The sequence below is a fragment of the Lipotes vexillifer genome, unplaced genomic scaffold (genome assembly GCF_000442215.2).
Source record: "Lipotes vexillifer unplaced genomic scaffold, Lipotes_vexillifer_v1.1 scaffold341, whole genome shotgun sequence".
Taxonomy (NCBI): domain Eukaryota; kingdom Metazoa; phylum Chordata; class Mammalia; order Artiodactyla; family Lipotidae; genus Lipotes; species Lipotes vexillifer.
This window is the reverse complement of record NW_006797957.1, coordinates 1,667,902-1,690,548: the sequence shown is the minus strand read 5'-3', so window position 1 is coordinate 1,690,548 and position 22,647 is coordinate 1,667,902. Positions and strand designations below refer to the sequence as shown.

The window sequence follows — 22,647 nt, the reverse complement described above, 5'->3', positions numbered from 1 at the left end:
AAACCCCCAAACAGCCCTGCTGAAAACAGCCTGCCCAAAAGCCTTAAACTTCACATCAGCACCGGTTGCTTCGAAAATCCTTCCTTGAAAAACAAATGACGTCCCACCAAAGCCTGTCTGCAGCAGCAGAGGAGATCTGTGACCACAGGACCTGAGGAACGTGCTTGCTGGGGAGCCGGTCAGTGGAGGGAGTGGTGTTTGGCCAGAGGGTCAGGGAGAAGTGACGCAGGCCTTGTTGTGTGCCCTTGATTCTCTGAAAGTTCATCTACAGTGAGACTTATCAGACACGGTGTCTGGAGCGGCCTCCTTCCTCACGTTGCGAGGCGTTCTTGGCAGCCTGCTCCGCCAGGAACAATGAGACCGGCGGGCCCTCTCCATCATCCCAGGGCTTCTGCGGAAAAACGACCAGCGATTATAAATAGATGTTGTTTGTAGTTTCCATTTTCTTTCCTTCAAGGTTTTTTGGAATAACTCCTTCAGTGTGTTTTGGGTTGTTCTCTTTGCATACTTCCTTTGCTGGGTGGTCAGATTTCCTCCCTTCTGAAGAGCCTTGGTGACCCTGGCTGTGAGGGGATTGCTAATAAGCTCAAAATATCAGAGATTCGGGATGGGAAGAAATAAAGGAAGAAAATGAAAGTGCCAACAGCTGCTATTAAAAAGGCACTCGGCACCACGCAAGTACACAGACCGATGCGGTGTGTGAGTCCTTGGAGTTAGAGAGCAAATAATGGTAATAAGTTAGGTAAGACATAATAATGATATGGAGTTAGACAACACAACAAATAATGATAGCAGCAGCAGCAATAACAACTAACGTTTATTTATCGAGCATTTACTATGTGCCTGGCCGTGTGCTGAGCTGTTGACGTGCATTAACTCACCAAATCTAGGGAGGTTGAGTGCCTAGCTCTTCAAGACCCAGCAGATGGGAGTGGAGGTGGTTTTGAACCCAGCCTGGCTGGCTGGTTCCATAGCCTGGGTTTGGAAACGTGAGACTGAAACAAATTCTCAAAAACTCAAGTGATGAAGCATAGTTGATGGGTTTGTACAGGAGGAGGATTTTTCGAAACCACCCTCTATAGCGCCGAAGTTGGGGAACATTGAGACTGTCTCTAAGTTTATTGCTTTTCATTCCGTCTTCACCTATTCAGTTTCCAAAGCATCGTGTGTATGTAACTCTTATCTCCCCCAAGTCTGCCATCCTATTTTGTAGAACCCAGGTAATAATCAAAATGGCCAGTGCCTCACAGGCACTTTCTAAGGCGTCCAGTGCTGTGCTGGGCCTGTATATACCTTCACGAACCTTTCAACAATCCCACAAGGTGGGGCGTATTATACTTATTGCCATTTTATAGATGAAGAAACTGAGGCTCAGAGAAGATAAATGCCTTGCCTGAAATCATACCACTAGCATGTGCCAGGAACCAGCTGGGTCTGTCCACAAAACCCATGCACTGCATCTCCCAGAGTACGCACAGCCCTGTAGACAGATATGTTTCTGTGCAATTAAAAAAAATTTTGTTTTGGTCCCAGACCCCTTCCCTAGGAAAATGTGCATACACACAAACACACAAAATTTCTGCGTAGGATTGTAGGGGTTCCCCAACCTACTGAAGACTCATCTGTGGACCCTACTGGAAATCCATGGGCTGAAAAATATCTGCTCTAGATGATACTATAAGAGCATATAAATACACAGGATACTGTTTTCTCACCCAATGGACCATATGTTCACATATGGGTATATATGTACTTATAAAAATAAGTACAGAAATTAATATGTTATCCCATCTGAAAACTTACAAGCTGGATTTCTACTGGATGAGTCTTGAAACCGTGAATTCCAAATCTATTCACTGCATCTATGGGTGATTTGTCTATTAAATTTGGCAAGTCCTACAGGCTTTGTTTAAACAAAACAGCTAGATAAAAAGAGTGAGATTCTGTTAAGTCTCTAACTGAGACAGAGAGGTGTCTTTGCACCTGGCACCTTCTAATGTTACAGTGTTCTGGCAATCTGGCGTTCCCACTGCTCTCCAATCTCCATGCAACAACGAGGCCAGAGGACAGAGGTGAGGTCAGTGTGCCCTGGAGTGAAACCGCCTGGGCAAAGCCTGCCTCTGGCCTTTCGGTGTCGTGTGACTTTGGGCAGGTCACTTAATCTCCCTGAGCTTCAGCCTCTACATCTGCAAATGGATGGTAATCATATCAGGGCCTGGTGTGTATTAAGTGAGGGTTGAATGAAATCCTGTCTACACGGAGTGAGGATCTAGCCCTCTGTGAATGCTCAGTAAATGGGAGCTCTTCTCATTGATATACCAGCTTCTTATAAAAGTGGTACCAGTGAAAGGGAAAAATTCAAGGAAATAAAAATGGCTTCTTAAAAAACCCGACCTGACAGCTAGCTGATTTCTCCATAAAAGCTGGATGTCCCTACTAAGCTGGAGACCAGGCGACCTGGCTTTGGGCCTGAATTGACCAGAAACTTCAGCATCATGCAGACCTACCTCACAGCTTCTTAGGATCTCAGGCAGCTTCTTTGTTGAGAAAGTTGCGCATGACAGTGTTGTTTTTTCCTCCTGTTGTCCCTGCAGGTTTTAATGTAAGGATTAATAAGACAGTGTTTGTAGATGTCTTTGAGATTCCTGTAAGAAAGGCACTCCAGGAGGTGGTAAATTCTCTGGCCTGGATAATCTACTCGTGAAATATGGAAATTTGAAAGTGTGAGAAAAATCTCAAATCACTTCGACAGCATTTTAATTATAGTTGATTTGTTTGCCGCTAATAGAGAAAACGCTGTCAGCGTGATTTGAGATATTTCTTCCACTCAAAATGTTATCTTTCATGTTTTCAAGTCACAAGGCAACATTTTGGTTTCCAGATACAACCAGAATAACTCAGTGAGTGTGTTGGTGCACAAATGCAGAGTGTAAAACGGACCGAACCCCTCCTCAGAAAGCAGAGTTCGTTCTTCTTAACATGTAACGTCAACCTCAGGTCCCTCAATCATTTATTCACTCAACAAAAAGTTAGTGAGCCCTCCTATGTGCTGGGCACCGTGCAAGTATTATAAATTCATCTGTGAAAAGGTGAGGTTCTTACCCTCGTGGTGCTTATTGTCTAGTGGAGGACATAGATTCTAAACAAATAAAGTATATTGACAAAACCTTACAGATTATGGTAACAGCCAGAAAGGCAATGAGAGGGTGGTGAGGTAGAAAATAAGGGCATGCCAGAGGAAATGAGGTAACTAGGGCAGGCTTCTCAGAGGAGGTGACATCCGCACTCAGAAGAATGAGAAGTTACCAGACAGAGCAAAAGCTAACAAAGAGTATTGCAGGCAGAGGGAAGAGAAAGTGCAAAGCCCAGGGGCTGGAAAGAACTTGCCATGTCCAAAACGTGATGGCTTAAACATGCATGATGCAAGTAGCATGAGAGGAGGCATTGCCTGGTTGGCAAAGTTTATGGCTTCAGTACTTGGTTGCAGAGGTGCTTAGATGTGTAGACAAATCCCATAGAATGGGCACAGCATTCTTCCTTGGAGCAGCTAAGTACTCTGCCTACAATATAGAAATCCCCTCACAAGCAGTTCTATGTGACATCCATAAAGGTAGACTCTGAATGGGGCTAGACATTATCCAGCCCTGGGAGAAGGGGCCTCCACGTGGTAAATCTTCCAGCACAGCCTCGGTTGGCTGACCCAGCCTTTGGTGGCCTGCTGGGCAGCGTCAAGTGCGGATAGAGTTATGGAAAGTAGAAAGTTTCTTTTCATGTCTGCCTAGTGATGAGAAGAAGAGATGAGACTGTTGCTTTTTCATGTCTCTCCTGTGGACTCTTATAATTAATTCCACCATCAAGATTCCCACGCCCAAAATGTGGATTTGGGGAGAGAAATTAAGACTTTGAAGTCAAGAAAGAAAGTACAGAAAGCATTCATTAGACAAATGCTCAACTTCACAGATGTCGGAATCTGTGAAGAGAAAAGTAAAAAGGTACTTGGGGAACCATTTCAGAGAGAAAAAAAGAACTGGAGTAGAGATGGCCACTTCAGCTTAGGAAAGTAAATAAATAAAATAAGAAAAGGTAGTGTTAAAGCTTTGAAAGGAATTTTTTCATCTGAGCGAGATTAGGAATAATGAAATGCAAACACAATAGTTAATATGTCTGTTAGCTGGTTTCTGTTTCCTTCCAGAAAATGAATAAGAGGAATGGCTTTTCAGGTTATCCTACTTGACTGTCGTTGGGGTGAGCTCTGAGTTTGCAGCCCAGATTCCTTTACCAAACAAATGCTGGTTATTAGATGCTAGATGCAAAGTCAGATCTATTCCAAGGCCACAAAGTTCCTAAGTCTCCGCTAGGTCTTCACAAATGAACCTGACAACACTGAAATTTCTAAGGAGATTTACTCCAGCTGTAGCAAATCCCTGATAAGAAAAAATTTCCCCAAATGAGTCAGTCACACAGGAGGTAAATGAGACATTCTGTGTGGAGCCACCATGTCATTTGGAATATGCCCTTCATACACAAGCCCCAGCCAGAAGACCTGGTGGTTAGCTGGGGCTTGTCTACAGGGCAGAACCCCAACACTGAAGGGAAGGGGGGGGTGTTAGCTGCCTAACTGTGACTGGGTCGCTTTCCCCTCAAGCAAACTGGATAGGAAAATCCAGTTTTTCTAAGAAGTTGAAGTAAGGACTGATTATTTACTTCACAAAAGGACTCACCAGAGGGGTCCTTTAAATAACAAGCTCAGAGAGAAACTGTATGATATGATTGATTTATATGAACCTTTTTCAAAAATGCCTCTCTTCACTATATGTGTACGTAGTTATGTAAGGATGTATTTGCAGCTGGCCGCGTTACCCAAAAGGATTTGGGTGGTATATCCGTTGAGTAAATTGAGGCAAGTTTATAGCTATGACATGTGCTGGGTAGCCTTGCTTCATCTCTGATTCTGTTAATCCCCTAGATTACTCCACGGGTGTTTAGGCAACCAGATAAAACCCTCCACTTCTGATGAACAAGCCAGTGGGATGTCAGGGCCTTTTTTTGTCCTTCCTATAGAAATTGGCAACACAAACACTGGAGCTATTTTTAAGTATTCACTGAGTGTGGGCCATGTCCCTGGTATTATTCTAGGTGCTCTAACAAGCTATGTCTTATTTAGTCCTTACGGTGATTCTGTGAGATGGATGATTGTCATGATGACGATGGTATTTTTTATCTGCAGAATTTTGAGAGCTGGATTATTTTTCTCAGCTCTTCTACTTTGGAAAAAAATTCTTTATGGAAGTATCGTTATTTTATGTTTTTTAAAGAAATGCAGGCTCGCTGTAAACAATTCAGATAATAGAATAAAGTAAAAATTACAAATTATCCCACCATCCATATATATATTTCACCACTGTTAATATTTTAGTCTATATTCTTTTTTTTTCAATTTCTTTCTTTCTTTTTGGCTGCGTCGGGTCTTCGTTGCTGCACGCAGGCTTTCTTTAGTTGCGGCGAGCGGGGGCTGCTCTTCCTTGCGGTGCGCGGGCTTCTCACTGCGGTGGCTTCTCTTGTTGCGGAGCACGGGCTCTAGGCACGCGGGCTCAGTAGTTGTGGCTCACGGGCTTAGTTGCTCCGCGGCATGTGGGATCTTCCCGGACCAAGGCTCGAACCTGTGTCCTCTGCATTGACAGGCGGATTCCTAACCACTGCGCCACCAGGGAAGTCCCTATTTTAGTCTATATTCTTTCAGACTTTTTCTGTATGTATATGCAAGGAAATATATATACCTATATATATTTTAAAGCATACTTTTAAAAAAAATCTACTTTTTTTCAACATAACAATATATCGTGGACATTTTTCCTTAAAAGCAAAAAAAAAAAAAAAAAAACTAGACCTATAGCACTTTTACTATAGCAGTGGAGTATTCCATTTTATAAATATCCAAAATTCATTTACCCGCCACTGCTGTTGGACATTTGGACACAATGCTGTTTATAAACAAAGCATCTTTTCACTTTTCACATGCTTTTTAAAATATATACACACAAAGATGCATATACATCTTTGCACAATTGTCTGATTATTTTCCTAGGAAAAAATCCTAGCAGTGGGATTGCTAGGATTAAAGGATGTGTACATATTAACTCTTTTCACATTTTTGCCAAAATGCCCTCCAGAATGTTTGAACAGATGTACATTCCCTCTTATACTGCATCTCTACTCACTTGCTCTGTCTCTTAGAGAAAGTCGCTTCTGCACTACGGCTCAGCTGCTGCTCCTCTGAAATGGATGTGAAAATACAACAAATCCCCGTGAACACTCATGAAGCACGTGCTGGGACACTTTATATAGATGATGTGGGTCACTTAAATTTCAGGGAAACCCTAGGAGAAAAATTCTAGTAGCCCTATTTTGCTCTTATTTTCCCTATTTCTGAGGCTCAGAAAGGTTGAGTGACTTGCCTGAGGGGACCCAGCTAATAAGTCTGAGCTGGGATCCAAACCCTGTTCTGTCTAATTCAGGGATGGGGGTGGGCTAGGGGGACACTGGCTCCTCCAGGCAAGCTGGGTAATGTCTGCTCCATGGATATAGGTGCTTCTCCACCGTTGTGCACCCTGCTAACGAAGGCATCACCATTACTCAGCTGAGAGTGACTGTCCAACAGTGCTTACCTCATCGTGGAAATACAAAGGAGGGGTTTTCCAGAAGGTTTGGGGGAATTTCCTTTGAGAACAAACTAAGTGTCTTTTCACTGTTGTTTTGGAAGTGAGGAAGCACATTTTTAAAGTCAGCACCATCTCCCACACTGAAATCACAAGACCTAAACAGATTGTCCCACCCACCCCCGCCTTTCCCAATCTGTGACCATCTCTTCAGAGCTCCTGGGGGAAAACCCTGCCATCTCCTCTTCTCTGGACTCTAACCAGCTTCTGCGATTCTTTGGACTGTAGGATTCCAGCCCTCTGGGGTTTAAGAACGAACTAACCCTGGTCTGCTCCATATACTCCCTTCGAAGGCCTATTTATTTGGCAGTGGCTGAGCCATCTGAAACATGGCTCCCAGGGGCGGTGGTGAGGCCTCAGGCCACTCCAGCTCAAACAAGCCACTTCTGCAGGCCACCGGCTCCCACAGACCCTGTGTGTGTGGCACATCCCAGGGAGGGTAGCCTTCCCGGTCCCTCTCTTTACCCCAAAAGAAGAGATTTCGGACATGTTGTTTTAACAGGTTGATGCAAAATAAATAAACAGGGAGAGAGAGGGAGATGGATGGTTTTCAGTAAATAATGGTACAGTGGCCAGCAATCTGAGGGAGCTGGTGGGGAAGAAATATTCCACGTCAACAGTTGTGACAGGAGTATTCCCTGGGAGCCCAGACAAGGAGCACAGACGCAGGACAGTGAGGATTGCCGGACCACACACCGAAGCTGAAAATGTGCATCCGTACAGATAAAATGGCACAGTAGCTGTGCCGTTCCGTGAACCTAGCCAAGGATGTCTTTGAGGTGTATTCCCCAACCCGGGCCGGTTTGGTTCTGTTTGAAATGAACTCAGGCCTCAGGGTGGGGAAGGCAGCCCGCTCTGCCTCTTGCTGAGACTAATAGTTATATGCTCAGAGATGCTGGGTCCCCAGGGACTTACCCCCTGCTTTTGGAGAAAGGTGGGTTTTTAAAAATTTTTTAATTTATTTTTGGCCGCATTTGGTTCTTCGTTGCTGCGCACAGGCTTTCTCTACTTGCCGGGAGCGGGGGCTACTCTTCGTTGCGGTGCGCAGGCTTCTCATTGCGGTGGCTTCTCTTGTTGCGGAGCACGGGCTCTAGGTTCGCGGGCTTCAGTAGTTGTGGCACATGGGCTCAGTAGTTGCGGCTCACAGGCCCTAGAGCGCAGGCTCAGTTCATAACCACTGTGCCACCAGGGGAGCCCCTGGAGAAAGGTTTTTATTGCCTTATCTAATGTGGTGCTGACTCCTTTTAAAAACGTGTTGTTAACTAGATAGACACTGCTGTTGTGAACTTCGCAGAGTCATCTCAGGGAGGCAGGTGGCCCACGGTTGGGGAGTCTTTGTCACTAAACGTTAAAGAGAAGAGCAAATGACCCAGGAGAGAACTGAACCTGGGGAAGAGGCAGGAAAATAAACAAATCTCTCTGAAACAGCCCCCATGTGCCTGACTCGGTGCCTAGCACCTTCCTCACGTTTTTTCATTCCATCTCCATCCCAATCCCCTGAAGTGGATATTTTTATCCTCATCTTACAGATGAAGAAATTGACGCTCAGAGGGGTTAAGTAACATGCAGAGACACAGAGCTAAGAGGAAAAGACTACGATTCAGAGAGATCATAATGGAAATAAAAATGGTGCTACGGCACGAAGAAAAAAATATTTGAGACATTTGATAGAATGACGCTACTGCTCTTATGTGAGCAAGAGATAAGGCCTTAAAGTCTAGCCATCCACTGAGGTTCTCATTCTGTGTGGCTTTCAGAAAGCAATGCAACTTCCTATATCTATGTTTGCCAGTCTCTACAAGCAAACGAAAGTGCCCTTTGATGAATACGAAACACCTGAATGTCTAGAAGTGGATGGAGGCACCTGAGCTGGAGGGAGAAAATAGTCCTTTTCATCTCCTGAAACTGGTCTTTTCTCATATGTGCCCCTTTGTGCCATCCGTACCTAGGTATGACTTCATTGAGATTCGGGACGGGGACAGCGAATCCGCAGACCTCCTGGGAAAGCACTGTGGGAACATCGCCCCACCCACCATTATCTCCTCGGGCTCGGTTCTCTACATCAAGTTCACCTCCGACTACGCCCGGCAGGGGGCAGGCTTCTCCCTCCGCTATGAGATCTTCAAGACAGGTCAGTGCGGTCATGGGTGGAGAGAAGATGGGACTCCGCCCTCTGTGTCTGGCCACGGGGCGCTGTGTGCGGGAACTACGTAATAGTTATGTGCTCATAGATGGAGCCCAGTGGGTTGACACAGGTGGTAAGGGTTCTAATTTTATCCAGCCTCAGTAAGTTGATGGAGGGAAGAGAGGTTCAAGGTGAACCTGGAGACAGCCTGAGATGAAAAGCCAGTTTAAGTTACCAGCCAATTTAAGAGGGCGAGCTGCCAGGTTAGTGCTTGGGTGCAGCATGTTGGGCAGATAAATGTTGTTAGTGGCAACGAAAGAATAGGAGAACCTGTTACATAGAAAAACACTTTTGGAAAGAATTTGATTTTTGTGTGTCTTTTTAAAAAAATCACAATAATCTTCATGGTAGGAACAAAACTTGGTTTAACGTCCTCCTAATTACTTCATGATTTAACACAGCCTTTCTTTGGAATTACATGGGACGGAAGGACATCATCTTTTCAGTGTCAGGAGTCTCTAAAAACCTTACTATGATCCACCACCACCACTACCACCAACAAAGTCACACGGTTGCTTTTACAGCCAAATATGGCTCCTAGGAATTCCCCTTGCTGTTCCACTGCATCACGTCCACCCATTGAACCCACACTTCCTAAATGCCGATGAAGCCAACACCCTGAAAAAGATAGCAGAAAGAGAGAAGCACATTGCCCTTCTTTTAAGTTGACCACTTGCTTTCCATTAGATCCCCCTTAGATTACTTTAGATCCTGAGAATATGGGCCAATGCTTAATATCCATAACTGGGTAGAGACAACTTTGATTCACAAGTCGCTGGTTCAGCATCTCCATGGAAGCACTCCAAGCAGCGTGTCCTTCCCTCCCATGTGTGAGCTCATTATCTTGAGGCTAAGTGAAGTTTATCCTCCAGTTCTCCCCTCACCGCTGCCCATCCCCCCACCTCAGGGGCTCCCACCCCATCTACGACTGTGTTTCCCTCGCCAGCAGCCCAAGTTTTACAACTCATGGACAGAGTCTGCTGAAAGGGGAGGCTGTCAGCCTTGTCATCGAGGGGCCCAAGTCCGGCGCCTGTTGAGTTCAGTGTGAGGGGAACTATTCATATATATTTTCTTTTTCGCCGAACCATTCTTGAAAGGAAGTGGTAGCTGCTGAAAGCACTTTTTATATCCACTCTGTCTAAATATTTGCCAGATTTGTCTGCCTGAGAACAAGATCGTAGAATCCAGTGAAAGGTTGGAGCCAGAGTGGGAGCCGGGAGCATCCCAGGGCATGAGTCCCAGGAAAGACTGTCTGCCACGGGTTGTCATGCAGCTGACTACGTGAGGTCACAGGGACTGACAATCTGTGTGTCCAGTGGCTCAGGCTGGTGTGAGGCTCCCAAATCGCCTCATCCACATTCCCCTGAGTCCTGTGTGAGATTCAGATTAGTCAATGCCACCGGCACTGATGGACCCCTCATTATGCCATCCTCTGCTGGGGACTAGTGGGGAGAGAGAAGAGAGGAAGGAAGGAAACGGGGTGTTTGCCCTCTTCTGGTTGGGGAGACAGTGTGTTAACTCACAGCACAGAACAGGTGCACAGTCTATGTTATTGGATGAATGTGTAAATTGATAGGTAAATTGCAAGGTAAACTATTGTTACAATATGAGGCAGAGTATTCACTGTGAAGGTATGATTAACATGCTATGGATGTGAAAATGAGGGAGCTACTGAGTGGCTTGCCGGCAGGTTATCTGGGAAGTCTATTAGGTAGCTAGGTCCCCAGTGCTAAAGCTGCCAGTCAGCTCCACTGTGCTGACCATGAAAGGAAAACAGCTCCAAGCAAGGGCATCCAGGGAGCTAGCCACCAGAAGTCAGAACAAGGGTGCGGAGGACCATTCCAGCTCATCTCTGTTTCATGTTTCCCAACTTAGTATTTAACAAAGGATGGTGCCACATCCTCCAGAAATCGACACAAAAAAGTGAATGTTAGCTCTATCCATCATGCAAATGTGAAGAGTCGATATTGAAAGACAAAACAGGGCTTCCCTGGTGGCGCAGTGGTTGAGAGTCCGCCTGCCGATGCAGGGGACACGGGTTCGTGCCCCAGTCCGGGAAGATCCCATACGCCGCGGAGCAGCTGGGCCCGTGAGCCATGGCCACTGAGCTTGCGCTCCGCAACGGGAGAGGCCACAACAGTGAGAGGCCCACGTACTGCAAAAAAAAAAAAAAAGAAATAAAGAAATAAAAGACAAAACACACAGAGGGTATCATAACTGAGCATTGCTCTTTTGAGGACAGGCTGATGTAGGATTTTGAATGAGGCAGCAAGCCTAGAAACAAAGGAGCCAGCCAAGGAAGGTGGCTTGGGCATGGAGAAGTGGGGCAGTCTACTTTAAGGCCTGGGATTGCCTACAGAAGGAAGAAAAGGATTACTGTAGCAGCGGGAGGTAACAGACAGGCCAACAACAGCCATTCTTCTGGGGAATGTAAGAAAGAGGTGAGAGCCCAGTGGCCTCGGCGCTGTTCACACATGCCATCATGCCCATCGGAAAGAACAACTCTCAGCCTGAAAGTCAACCCTCATAAAGCACATATATGTGCAGGGGGCGGGGTGTGCCAAGTTCAAAACTGAGAAGTTTAGGAAGATGAGCATTCTTCCAGGTGCCACGTCCCACACCCAGATCTCCACTGTTGGAGCCCTGAGAGAAAATACACAAAGTTATGTCATCCACAGAACATGAAAGAAACGCATGAACATGCTGAAGAAATCCAAACAAACACACTTGTGTTTGTCAGTCAGATTCATAAAGAGAGAGAAGGGGGAACTGTAAACAGATACACAACTGTACAGAGGACTCTGGAAGCCTTCGACAGCACATCGCCCAGGCGGGGCTCTGCCGCAGAGTTATACTGACAGAAATAAACTCACAATTCAGTACAGATGGGGGCGAGTGGCTGGAGAGGGAGGTTCGTGTCTGCCCTGAATGAAGTGGTTTATGAAAGAGTCTGTGTATGACCAGACGGTCCACATATAAAAGGGTAAACCAAACAACCCGCTGACTTAAGTGATCCCAAATCACCAGATCTAAGCAGAACAGAGAAAGGAATTTTAAAATAATTTAAAAAGTAACATTGGGAACTGAATCTCTGGAAAATGTGGGGGGTTTTGTGTGTTTGTTTCCTGTCTTCTGACCAAAGTTCAAGATCAAGTTTTCTTTCGTGGTGCCCAGTGACATTTTGGAAACTGAAATCTCGGGTTATTCACAGACAGAGAAAACCTGGGGTGCCCCCTACTCCCACTTCCTCAATTGAAGAACTGGATTTACCTTTGTGGTCAGCCTCAACTCATCTTTGGATAAATCCACCATGTTTTCAATAGGCTTATGTGTTCAGTTTCTTCTGCTTGCAGAGTTATCATACAATTTACAGTGAAAAACCACGGAGTGGGCATTTTTCATACCAGAGTCCTTTGGTATGAAATCATTCACTGCAGCCAAAATCCCCCCAGCCTCTATGGACAATTTTAGCATTGCATGAACTTGAGTGTTTATTGACTGAGCTATTTTTTTTAACCTTTAATCCTTTTAACACATTGCAGAAAAGCATCTTGGATTAGGTAGAGAACTGCAAGACTCAACCCTTGTCCCAGGGATGGTCACCCTTTCCTGAGATCTCTTCTCCACATTTGATATTCAGCTGCCTGCTTTCTGACACTGACCATAGTCCAAACAGCAAGAAGGTGCAATTATAGACGGATGCACGACTGTAATGGACAGGCTTGATTTTTCTGCATGAAAAGGATAAAACTGTTTTTCTCCTTCGTTCAAAATAAGCCACAGGATACACCCGTGTATAGCCATATGTCAGAGATAGATACACACTTTTTTTTTTTCTTTTTGCCTTAAGGACGTCAGATTGCAAACATCTCCCCAGTCCATTACAGGACCACAGAACCTTGGAAACTGTGGGTACTTTAGAATCTCACATTCTCCAGGCCTCTCTTGGGCTTTCTAAGTGTCCTTTGTGGAAGCGCCTGTCCCCCACGGATGACAGGGACTAAAGAAAGATTCCACTATAAATTCCCCACTCCGGGGCGGTGGAGGGGGGTGATTCCCCTTTAGGGCAAACGCTAGGAGGGAGTGTCAGGATGCCTTTTCTAGAAGCAACTTGTGAATAGGGTTAATTTCCTCTGGCAAAGTGGCCCGGCAGCCATAAACGCTAACCTTTTCAAAATCCCTCTCAGCCACCTGAAGACCTGCCAGCTGGCTTGGCTTTGCTAAACTGCCTCATCCTGGACCATGGAGGAGGCTTTCAGAAGCTGGGGTCCTGATAGTAAACAAAACTGGGGGCTCCGTGGTAAACAAACTGGGGGGAGAGGTCATCTCATCTCCTGCCTCCAGGCCTGGCTGCCCACTGGGCCACCTGGCCTCAGAATGACGGAACGCAGAGCCTCTGGGATGCAGCATTAGAGAGCCCCCGAAGAAGAATCCTGAAAAGATTAGCTCTCGCCCGGTGTCCCGGGTTCCCACCCTGCCAAGGCTCAGTGCTGGCTGGAAGGGTGGAGGTGATGGAAGGGTGAGCAGGGATATTGGAACTTCCTGACTGATGCTAAAAAAAAGTTTCCATCCCCTCCCCCACTTATTTGCCTGGCACCTTTTCCAAGTCAGACATTTGCCGCTTTCCAGAAAGCCATCATCAATAAAGAGACTCGCCGAGGGGCTGCTGCAGGAGCCACGGATAAAGACATTGCTGCGGGCTAAGATCACTGTATTGACATCACGCAGTTATATTTCAGTGGGATCCCCAGAGGACACTTCCTGCTAGTAAACACCTAGTTTATCTAGTATTTCTGTGTTTTTTCTTCATGCTTAGAGTGCCTGTTATTCCCCTCATAAATCCTGCTCCCTTTTTCAATTTTAAAATCAGAACGTAGTGAAATCAATGCTAATTGTGCAGCATTTACATTCATCGCGTTAACTTGCAAAACTTCTGGCTCCGTGCAGCTCCCTGGGCCCATGGTCTGGGCTGCAGTGTCCTGGGACCGTCCCAGGCGACCCTGGCAAATGGTGGCTGGGTTACAGCACACGAGGGCCCTTTTAATGTGACTCCACCTTGAGGCATTAGGGGAGACAGTGGCTGTAATCCTTTTACGAGCTCCCTCCCGCTGCGGTCCAAGCCTGCACCAGGATGCGAATGTGCGCAGCATTTAATAAGCCGCCTCCGTGAGCCCCAAGAAAGCAGACACAAGAGCTTAGGAGAGAAAAAAGGTCGTCCCCACCACAAAAGAACCAGAAGCCTTCCAAATGTCAATGCACTGCCACATTTTTTCCAAACTTGCTGCTGGAGCGGCCTTTAACATCCCCAAACCCTGCTGTGATCCACCAGCTACAAACCTCAATTGTTAATTGTCTGGCCACTACAGAGCCGCTAGTTTTAATATAGTCATGACATGAATGAGACCCGAGCTCCCCTTTGCCCCTCCCCTGAGGCACCTTGGATCTTGGAGGGAGATGGGGGCACCAAGTTGGCTCTGGTACAATGGGGGCCAGTGTTGAGGTCAGCAATAAATAAGGGGTAACATTGTTTTCCCTGCTGGCAATCAGCAAGCCTTCCTTGAGGATTGAAATAACTTACATTTCTGGAGCAAGCAGCTGAGTAATTGAGAAAGAAGGCTCTGTTGGTCTTTTCAAGAGAATCCATCTCTCTCTCTCCCTCCCTGTGTCTCACACACACTTCTCTCTACACCACCCCCCTCCCAAATCCTCAACTGCTGCTGTTACTCTAATATGTAGAGCAAGCCTGCTCTACTCCCTAATTTCTCTCCTAAAGATGGTCTGGCTTAATGGCTTGAAACGTTGATGTGAAAAGTATGTTGCTTCAAGGGCCACTCCAGTGGAAACAAAAACTTTGTGAGTAGGGAAATTTGGGCCCAAACATTTAAATAACCCATGTGACAGAGGCAACAGAGAAAGGCATCCTCTTCCACTCTCTTAATGCTATGGTTCTCATTTACATACAGGCTCCGAAGATTGTTCAAAGAACTTCACAAGCCCCAACGGGACCATCGAGTCCCCCGGGTTTCCCGAGAAGTACCCACACAACTTGGACTGCACCTTCACCATCCTGGCCAAACCCAAGATGGAGATCATCCTGCAGTTCCTGACCTTTGACCTGGAGCACGACCCTTTGCAGGTGGGAGAGGGAGACTGCAAATACGATTGGCTGGACATCTGGGATGGCATCCCCCATGGTGAGTGATGGCGCCATCACCAGGCACTTCTCAGTAGCTTCGCCTTTGCCTGCTAATTGCTTTAGGAGCAATAAAAAAAAAAAGAGAAGGCGAACAAAGACTTTAAAGTTCCTCAGGGTTTATCTGTGACCCATGATGACTTTCTCTTCCTATCCTTCACCAAGGATGACTTCAGAGACATTGTCGAAAGACAGTTTTCTCTCTTGGAGATATTTCTTTGGAAAAGGATAGAAGGAGACTGAGTAGATACTTGGATGAGGATGAGAAAACCTATAGGTAATGTTCTTTTCTGCTCCAAGTCATCAGGCTTGCCATGGAGAGTGACTCAGTGACCACCCTTTATGCCCAAATAGGACTCTAGAGCCAGATTGACTAAGTTTGAATCCTGGCTCTGATATTAGCAGCTCTGCAACCTTGGGCAAGTTCCTTAACCTCTCTGTGTCTTATCTGTATAAATAAGCTGCTACTATCATCACTATAATTACTGTAATTTTATTATCATTTATATAGTCATAGATGCATAAAAGGTGCATCCCCCAAGGCCAAGAGGGACCTGTACTTCTCAGGTGGAGACCAGCATAAGTCTCAGGTATATTTGGTATCATCAAGGAAACCAATCTCTCACTTTTGTAGTCGTTCTAAGTATTTTGCACTGTAAGGAAGATTTGATGGCTAGGCAATTTCATTTCCTGAGAAAAGCTTAAGATTTAGTCAGGAAACTTGGGTTGGAGTCCCAGCTCTGCTATTTCCTAGCTGTGTGAACAAAGAAAAGTCACGTGCCCTCTCCAAACCTCAATTTCTTCTTCTGTAGAATAGGCATTATAATGATACCTTTCCAGTCCATCTCCCAGGGCTGTGAAAACAGAATGAGGCCAGGTCAGTGAAAATCCTTTTTAATGCGCAGGAAAAATATTAGCCATTGTTCTTAAAACAAATCTCTGGTTTCTCTTTTATGCCAAGGCATCCAAAGTGATGCTCCATTGAATGACTTGCAACTGTGGGAAGGGAGAATGTATGGCCAATGGGGTTTGGCATTTCCATTTCTGTGACCTCTCTTTGTCCTGCATGTCCAGTCGGACCCCTGATTGGCAAGTACTGTGGGACCAAAACACCTTCTGAACTCCGTTCGGCCACTGGGATCCTCTCTCTGACCTTTCACACGGACATGGCAGTGGCCAAGGATGGCTTCTCTGCACGTTACTACCTGGTTCACCAAGAGCCGCTAGAGAGTGAGTTGGCCGGTTGGGAACCTCTGTCCTGTCCTCCCATCAGGGCTGTGAGAGTGTGTGGGGAAGAGAGGCTGACCTGCAAGAGAAGGAGATGGGAATTCTCCAGAATTTGCAGTGGCATCTGAGCTCAGGGGATGGGAGCCGTGTCCTCTTGCTAGGCAGAGATTAATGAAAATAGGATAAATGTCAATCTGGCTACTCATTTCTTTAAAGAAAAAGTGTGGGGGCTTCCCTGGTGGCGCAGTGGTTGAGAGTCCGCCTGCCGATGCAGGGGACACGGGTTCGTGCCCCGGTCCGGGAAGATCCCACATGCCGCGGAGCGGCTGGGCCCGTGAGCCGTGGCCACTGGGCCTGCACGTCCGGAGCATGTGCTCTGCAACGGGAGAGACCACAACAGTGAGAGGCCCGCGTACCACCAAAAAAAAAAAAAAAAAAACAAGAAAAAGTATGTATACCAAGAATTAGTTATTCCCGTGGAATGTCGCAGGACCATCTCAAGGCTCAGAATGAAAGGGATGTTAGTTAGGATATTTATATCGAGTCCCCTCCTGTGCTAACATTTTTTGAGTCTGGGGCCATTTTCTTCCCTCTCCAAGCCTCAGTGACCATTGTCAAAAAACTGAGCAATTTTCAACCTCTCTCTATATACATATGTTTTGACATTAAACATCTCTGGCCCTGGCTAGAGTTTCTCTCACTAGGCTGGTACACTGCTTGGACTTTCAGTTCATTCTTCTAATAAACACAGTTTTTTGAGCTTCTACTATGTGCAAACAGAGAAAGTATAACCCTGACCCCAGTGGTCATGGAACCTGCTGTCTTTGAACCCAGACCATCAGTATCTTGCCCTGAGCTACATCTTTAAATCAGCTCCTCTTGGACATGTGCTTAAGATGTGCTGCCATTTTCACCAAGAAGCCCAAATGATAACTTGAAGGACTAAAGGAACACTTTCAGGATGATTGGAGCTGGGCAAATCCTGCTTTGGCTGTAGACAGCTTACCACATGCATACCTGCAGCTTACCACACGCATACCTGCAGACACGGCAGCCTGGCCGACTGATGGGTTTTGCTTTTGTTTTTTTCTTCAAAGAGCTCATGAAGATTGAGTGACAAGAAAACAGTATTGTGAGTTGCACCAAGTTCTGCAAATGGCCAGTGCGATCACAGAGCTACAGAGTAGGTTTGATACCTGAAAAAGATTGCTGGTCCTTATCTGACACATGCACACACAAATATTGACCAGTATCCGTGGGATCCATAGGAAGGACAGCAATTAAACTGAGAGCGCAAGGCCAGGGGAAGTGACTTCCGGGTCCATTTGCCCAGACAGGTGGTGCAGGGTGCACTCTTGCTTACAGAGTGGTCTCCCAAAGACAGGTATTTATTGCTTTGTAACATCTATCTTCTGTGCCAGAACTCATGAGACAGTTGAGTGAAAGAAAGAAAGAAACAAAAGTGCCTCCTTGGTGTTTATTAATAAAGCAGCCTTCCCACGATGTATCACCCCACCCAAGTCTATCATACGTTTACCTGTATTTCAATAAGAGTGCATCTGGAAACTGTGAGCATCCGTAGCCTGTAGCACTAACGGTTCTTGTGCTTTAGATTGTATTTTTAATTTGTATGATGATTCTTATTTATCCACAGCCTGATTTCTTTTAGGTCAAATTTAGTTCCTTTCAGACCCAGAGGGATTGTCAATCTCTGTGACTTGGCATAGTTGTTTTTAAAATGTGAGTGTATAATTCGGTCTTTAAGATGAGGGAGTGCCTGCAAGGACTCATCCCTAGAAGGGAGCAGCGTTCTGGGGGTCCCAGGGGTTTAAGGTGGAGAGACCTAACTCTGCCCTTGCCCATTTCCATCCCCCAGACTTTCAATGCAATGTCCCTCTGGGAATGGAGTCTGGCCGGATTGCTAATGAACAGATCAGTGCCTCATCTACCTACTCTGATGGGAGGTGGACACCTCACCAAAGCCGGCTCCATGGCGATGACAACGGCTGGACACCCAACTTGGATTCCAGCAAGGAGTATCTCCAGGTACTGACTCAGATACCAGAGGGTGTGCAGAGTGTGTGTGCAGTGGTGGGCAAGGGGGCTGGCTCCTTCGCTAGATTGGACAAAGAAGCACAACATACTTGAGAACTTCTTTCATCCATCCATCCATCCACCCATCCATCCATCCATCCAAAGAAATCCACATTCCAGCCACAAATAGACTATACCAGGCACTGTGCTAAGTGCTGGGATAAAATAACAAGTAAGATGGACACCGCCTCTGCCCTTGTGAAGATTACCAGGCCTTGGAGAAGTTGCTTGGCTGGGAAGCTGTTTGCACTTTCACTATAGTTGTCCAAGGAACTTCCATAAACAGTTACAGAGCGTCCTCATTCTCAGCATAGGGAGGCATCAGAGACTTAGGGGGCATTTTTCCTAAGGGCAGGCATGAGAAGCATGGCAGCTTCTCATGATCTTTGCTGTTCGGAGGGAGCCCTCCCAGGAAGGTTTTGCCTATAGCTATCAGGAGAATACACGGGAAAATGTCATTACCAGGAGTGAAACTCCAGTTGCTCGGATACCCTGCAGCATCTTTTCAGACTATTGTTTGCTTTCCTTCTTTCAAGACTTGCAGCTCCTGTTGAGTAATCCTCCCTTGCACTACACACTGGTCCAGCTCTCATCCCCAGGGAAGAGCAAGCTGCTAGTTCCATGCTAGAGCAATGACTGCTTTCATGACACACGGCAGACAGCCTCGTGACCCACTGACAAGCCTGTCCTAGCTCTGATGCGAGCCGGCGACCTCTACTCTGAGAAGGAGGTCGCAGAGCAGACAACAGGAAAGGGAGAAACACCACTTAGAAACTTCCAGGGAGTCCACAGAGGTTCTAACGCCCAACCCTAAGGCCATCTGTCACTATCTCTCCTCTGCTTCTCCAATAATGCTTCTCATCTTGCAGAGCTTCCAGAAAGTTCTCCTTTCTCGCCAGCATTCTGTTGATTGTAGTCCTCATTTTGGGTCCTAATCATATACTTTCTCTTATTGCTCTCCACCTGTTTATCATACACATACACAGCATTGTGTACTCCTTTTGAATGCTTAATGATGCTGAGCACATACTAAGTAGCCAATAAATGCTTACTGAATCAAATTTTACTGGTGTGTGCTGGCTAAATTTTGATCACGCAGAGATTGCCACTAAGAAACACTGTGGTCAGCAAAGGAATAACATCCAGCAATTTCCAAATGTGCTTGGTGTTGTGGGAGGGGAAGTGCCTCAAAATGTTGGCCCTCCTCATCAGGCAAAAGGTCAGGACTCGGTGCATAAGCCTAATTGCTTGGGCAGACTCTGCGTGCCCTCTGACCCCTCGGTGACCTGAGCCACTAAATACACAATGGAGTGAGGAACTGAGGGGAGGGGAAACAGCTCCGAGCTGAGACTTTGGCACTAGGGCATCGAAAGTGAATTGGCTTGAATTGGACTGGATCAGAGCGGAGTGGATTGGATTGGATTTAGCCATTGTTCCTTTAAACCAGCATCCACTTTCACTATCCAAGGCAGGTCGTGGTTAGGTAAGAAGGGGTCATAGTTCTAGATGTTCAGTGATTCCTTTAAGATAAACATAATCCTGTCTGTTCAGATTTGCAAAAGAAAAAGAGAAAAGAAGAAAAAAAATCAAGTTCCAATTTCTAAAGGTGTCCAATGTAGTTCGAATATGTTGAGTTCAACTGTCCAGGGGACGCAAACGGATACTTATCACCAATACCTGTGAGCGAATCACAGACACGGGTTGTGAGCTAAGGATTACAAGTGTGTCCTTTGAAGAAAAAGCCAGATTCAGCCCTGTGTCAAGAGAGTCAAGGCCCCCTTCCTTCTCCGCCTGTCTTCCTCAGGTGGACCTACGTTTTCTAACCGTGCTCACAGCCATCGCAACGCAGGGAGCGATTTCCAGGGAAACCCAGAATGGCTACTTTGTCAAATCCTACAAGCTGGAAGTGAGCACTAATGGTGAAGACTGGATGGTGTACCGGCACGGCAAGAACCACAAGGTAAACCCGTTTCCCCACCGCCTGGGCACGCCGGGGTGGGGCAGGAGGGCTGGCACAAGAAGGGCTGCAGAGCCACCCCACGTGGCCAAGGAGGCCTTGTTCCCTGAGGCTCCAATAATTGATGGAGGCACCGGAGATGCTGGCCCTGAAAATATTCTTTCTTATGCTAAAGTGATTGGAAAACACCGTTGTCTCTCCGACAGCCTGGCTGCTGTCACATCTTGCACAGCAGAGAGAGAAAGAGAGCTTGCAGGGTGCTCTCTGACTGCAAATGAAGGAGAAAATGTGTTCCCTGTCTGAGTCTCCCCATACAGGATTCATTGAGCATTTATGGCCTGAGTCCCTTCCACGTGCTGGGTTAAGAATCACAAAACGTCATGAAACTGCCATTCGGGAGTTACCGAGGTCTGGGAGTAAAAGGGCACAGATCCTGAGAGGGAATCACAATGTCCCGAAGAAGAAAGAGGATAATAAGTAATGAGAAATTCGGTGTGTCGGGGATGGGATCTGAACTGGCAGTCGTGTGGCAGCGAGGCGTTGAGTTCGCTCGCTGGTGCCTTCAGTGTCTGGGGCTCTCGGAGGTGTGTCCGCATGGGTGATGTGGGGCTTTTGTTGTACATGTGGATGAATGTCTGGCACTCCGCTTTCCTAAGACACGTGGCGCTCTGGTGGTGATCAGGCCCGCAGCTGGCGCCCGCGAGGTGCATACTGGGTGTGAGGTAGACTCAGCGTATGGGGGGCTTATTGGAAACGGCCGGTGGTCTCATGTGGGCAGGGCGAGAACTCCGTTCGTTGTGGGTTGGCTCTCGGGTCTCAAAGGAGAGCGCTCATCCTTCCCAGTGGAATCGGGAACTGAGGGAAAGGGTCTCTCCTCTTACTGCCACAGTCCCAGCAGCCCCCTGGTCGGTCAGGTGTGAATTATCAAAAGGCGACACAGGTGGTCCAACCTGGAGAAGCCAAAGGTCTTTTCCAAACAGGGCCCCCTTGGCTCCTGTCACTGCCCTAAGGCAGCTTGCTCTTGCTGGTGAAACTGGAAACCTTGGACCCAGAAAATCCTAAACTATAACGTTGGCACTGTTTCACTTGGGAAATTTGAGTTTTTAAAGGAGTGGATTTAAAAAAATTAAGATCGCCATAGTAACATGGCACCGTTCATCTGAAATCATGGCTTCTAGATATTACCAGGTGTCTCTCTCTCTCTCTCTCTCTGTCTCTCTCTCTGTCTCTCACACACACACACACACACACACACACACACACACACACCATTTCACAGATAAAGTGAGAGACGTGTCTCTCTCTCTCTCTCTCTGTCTCTCTCTCTGTCTCTCACACACACACACACACACACACACACACACACACACACCATTTCACAGATAAAGTGAGAGACTTAGCAATTGAAAGACTTCCCTGTCTTGACGAGTTGAGCCAGGTCTGGTTTCTCATTGCCTGCCTTTGTTTCAGGAAGAGTTACCAAATGTCACTTGGACATGGCAAGCCAGAGTCTGGCATGAGTTGCTGGGAGCACCCTGGACTGAGTCCTCATCCCAGCCTGCTGTGTTTCATACCCTTTCTCTCCAGCCTCCCTTTTCAGTAAGAAACTGGTAGAAACCAGAAGGTCAGCCAGGCAGGCGAGGGCCAGCAGCTGGGTCGGGGTGGGTACAGGGGAGGGGGAAGAGATCCCCCCAACCGTCTCCCTTTCTAGGCTCAATGACTAAGCACCACTGGCCAGAGGGATACTGTAGCATAAGCCAATTTTAAAAGCGTGCAGATGGACCGGGATGCTATTTAAAACACCATTTGCAGGAAATCTGCTTTTGGAAATACCTTAGCACTGCACATTTTGATAGAATGCTGTCCTCCCTGGCTTTATCCCTGGTATTTGTTCTGCAGGGAAGATATCCCTGAAGATTGAATTTAGCTCTCTGGGCTCCTTTAGAACCATTCTTCACATCTTCTTCATATCAGATACATCCTCCTTTCTCTCTCTCTTTTTTTTTAAATGCATGTTACATTTTATTTTATTTTTTAATTATTAAATTAATTTATTTATATTTTTGGTTGCGTCGGGTCTTAGTTGCGGTATGTGGGATCTCAGTTCCCTGACCAGGGATCGAACCCAAGTCCCTGCATTGAAAGGTGGATTCTTAACCACTGGACCACCAGGGAAGTCCCCCTCCTCTCTCTTTTTTTTTTTTTTTTTTTTTTTTTTTGTGGTACGCGGTCCTCTCACTGTTGTGATCTCTCCCGTTGCGGAGCACAGGCTCCG

The 22,647-nt window shown here is 46.6% G+C and overlaps 1 protein-coding gene across 5 annotated transcripts in view; it reads left to right on the top strand.

The window, feature by feature from the left end:
• NRP2 (neuropilin 2) overlaps positions 1 to 22,647 on the top strand; it is a 115,963-nt gene that overhangs the window by 26,236 nt on the left and 67,080 nt on the right. For all 5 annotated transcript variants that reach the window (XM_007470001.1, XM_007470002.1, XM_007470000.1 and 2 more), the window contains exons 3-7: positions 8,666 to 8,847; positions 14,865 to 15,095; positions 16,169 to 16,324; positions 18,198 to 18,367; positions 20,220 to 20,375. In XM_007470001.1, the coding sequence (XP_007470063.1) occupies positions 8,666 to 8,847; positions 14,865 to 15,095; positions 16,169 to 16,324; positions 18,198 to 18,367; positions 20,220 to 20,375 (895 nt within the window). The remainder of the gene's footprint in view (positions 1 to 8,665; positions 8,848 to 14,864; positions 15,096 to 16,168; positions 16,325 to 18,197; positions 18,368 to 20,219; positions 20,376 to 22,647) is intronic.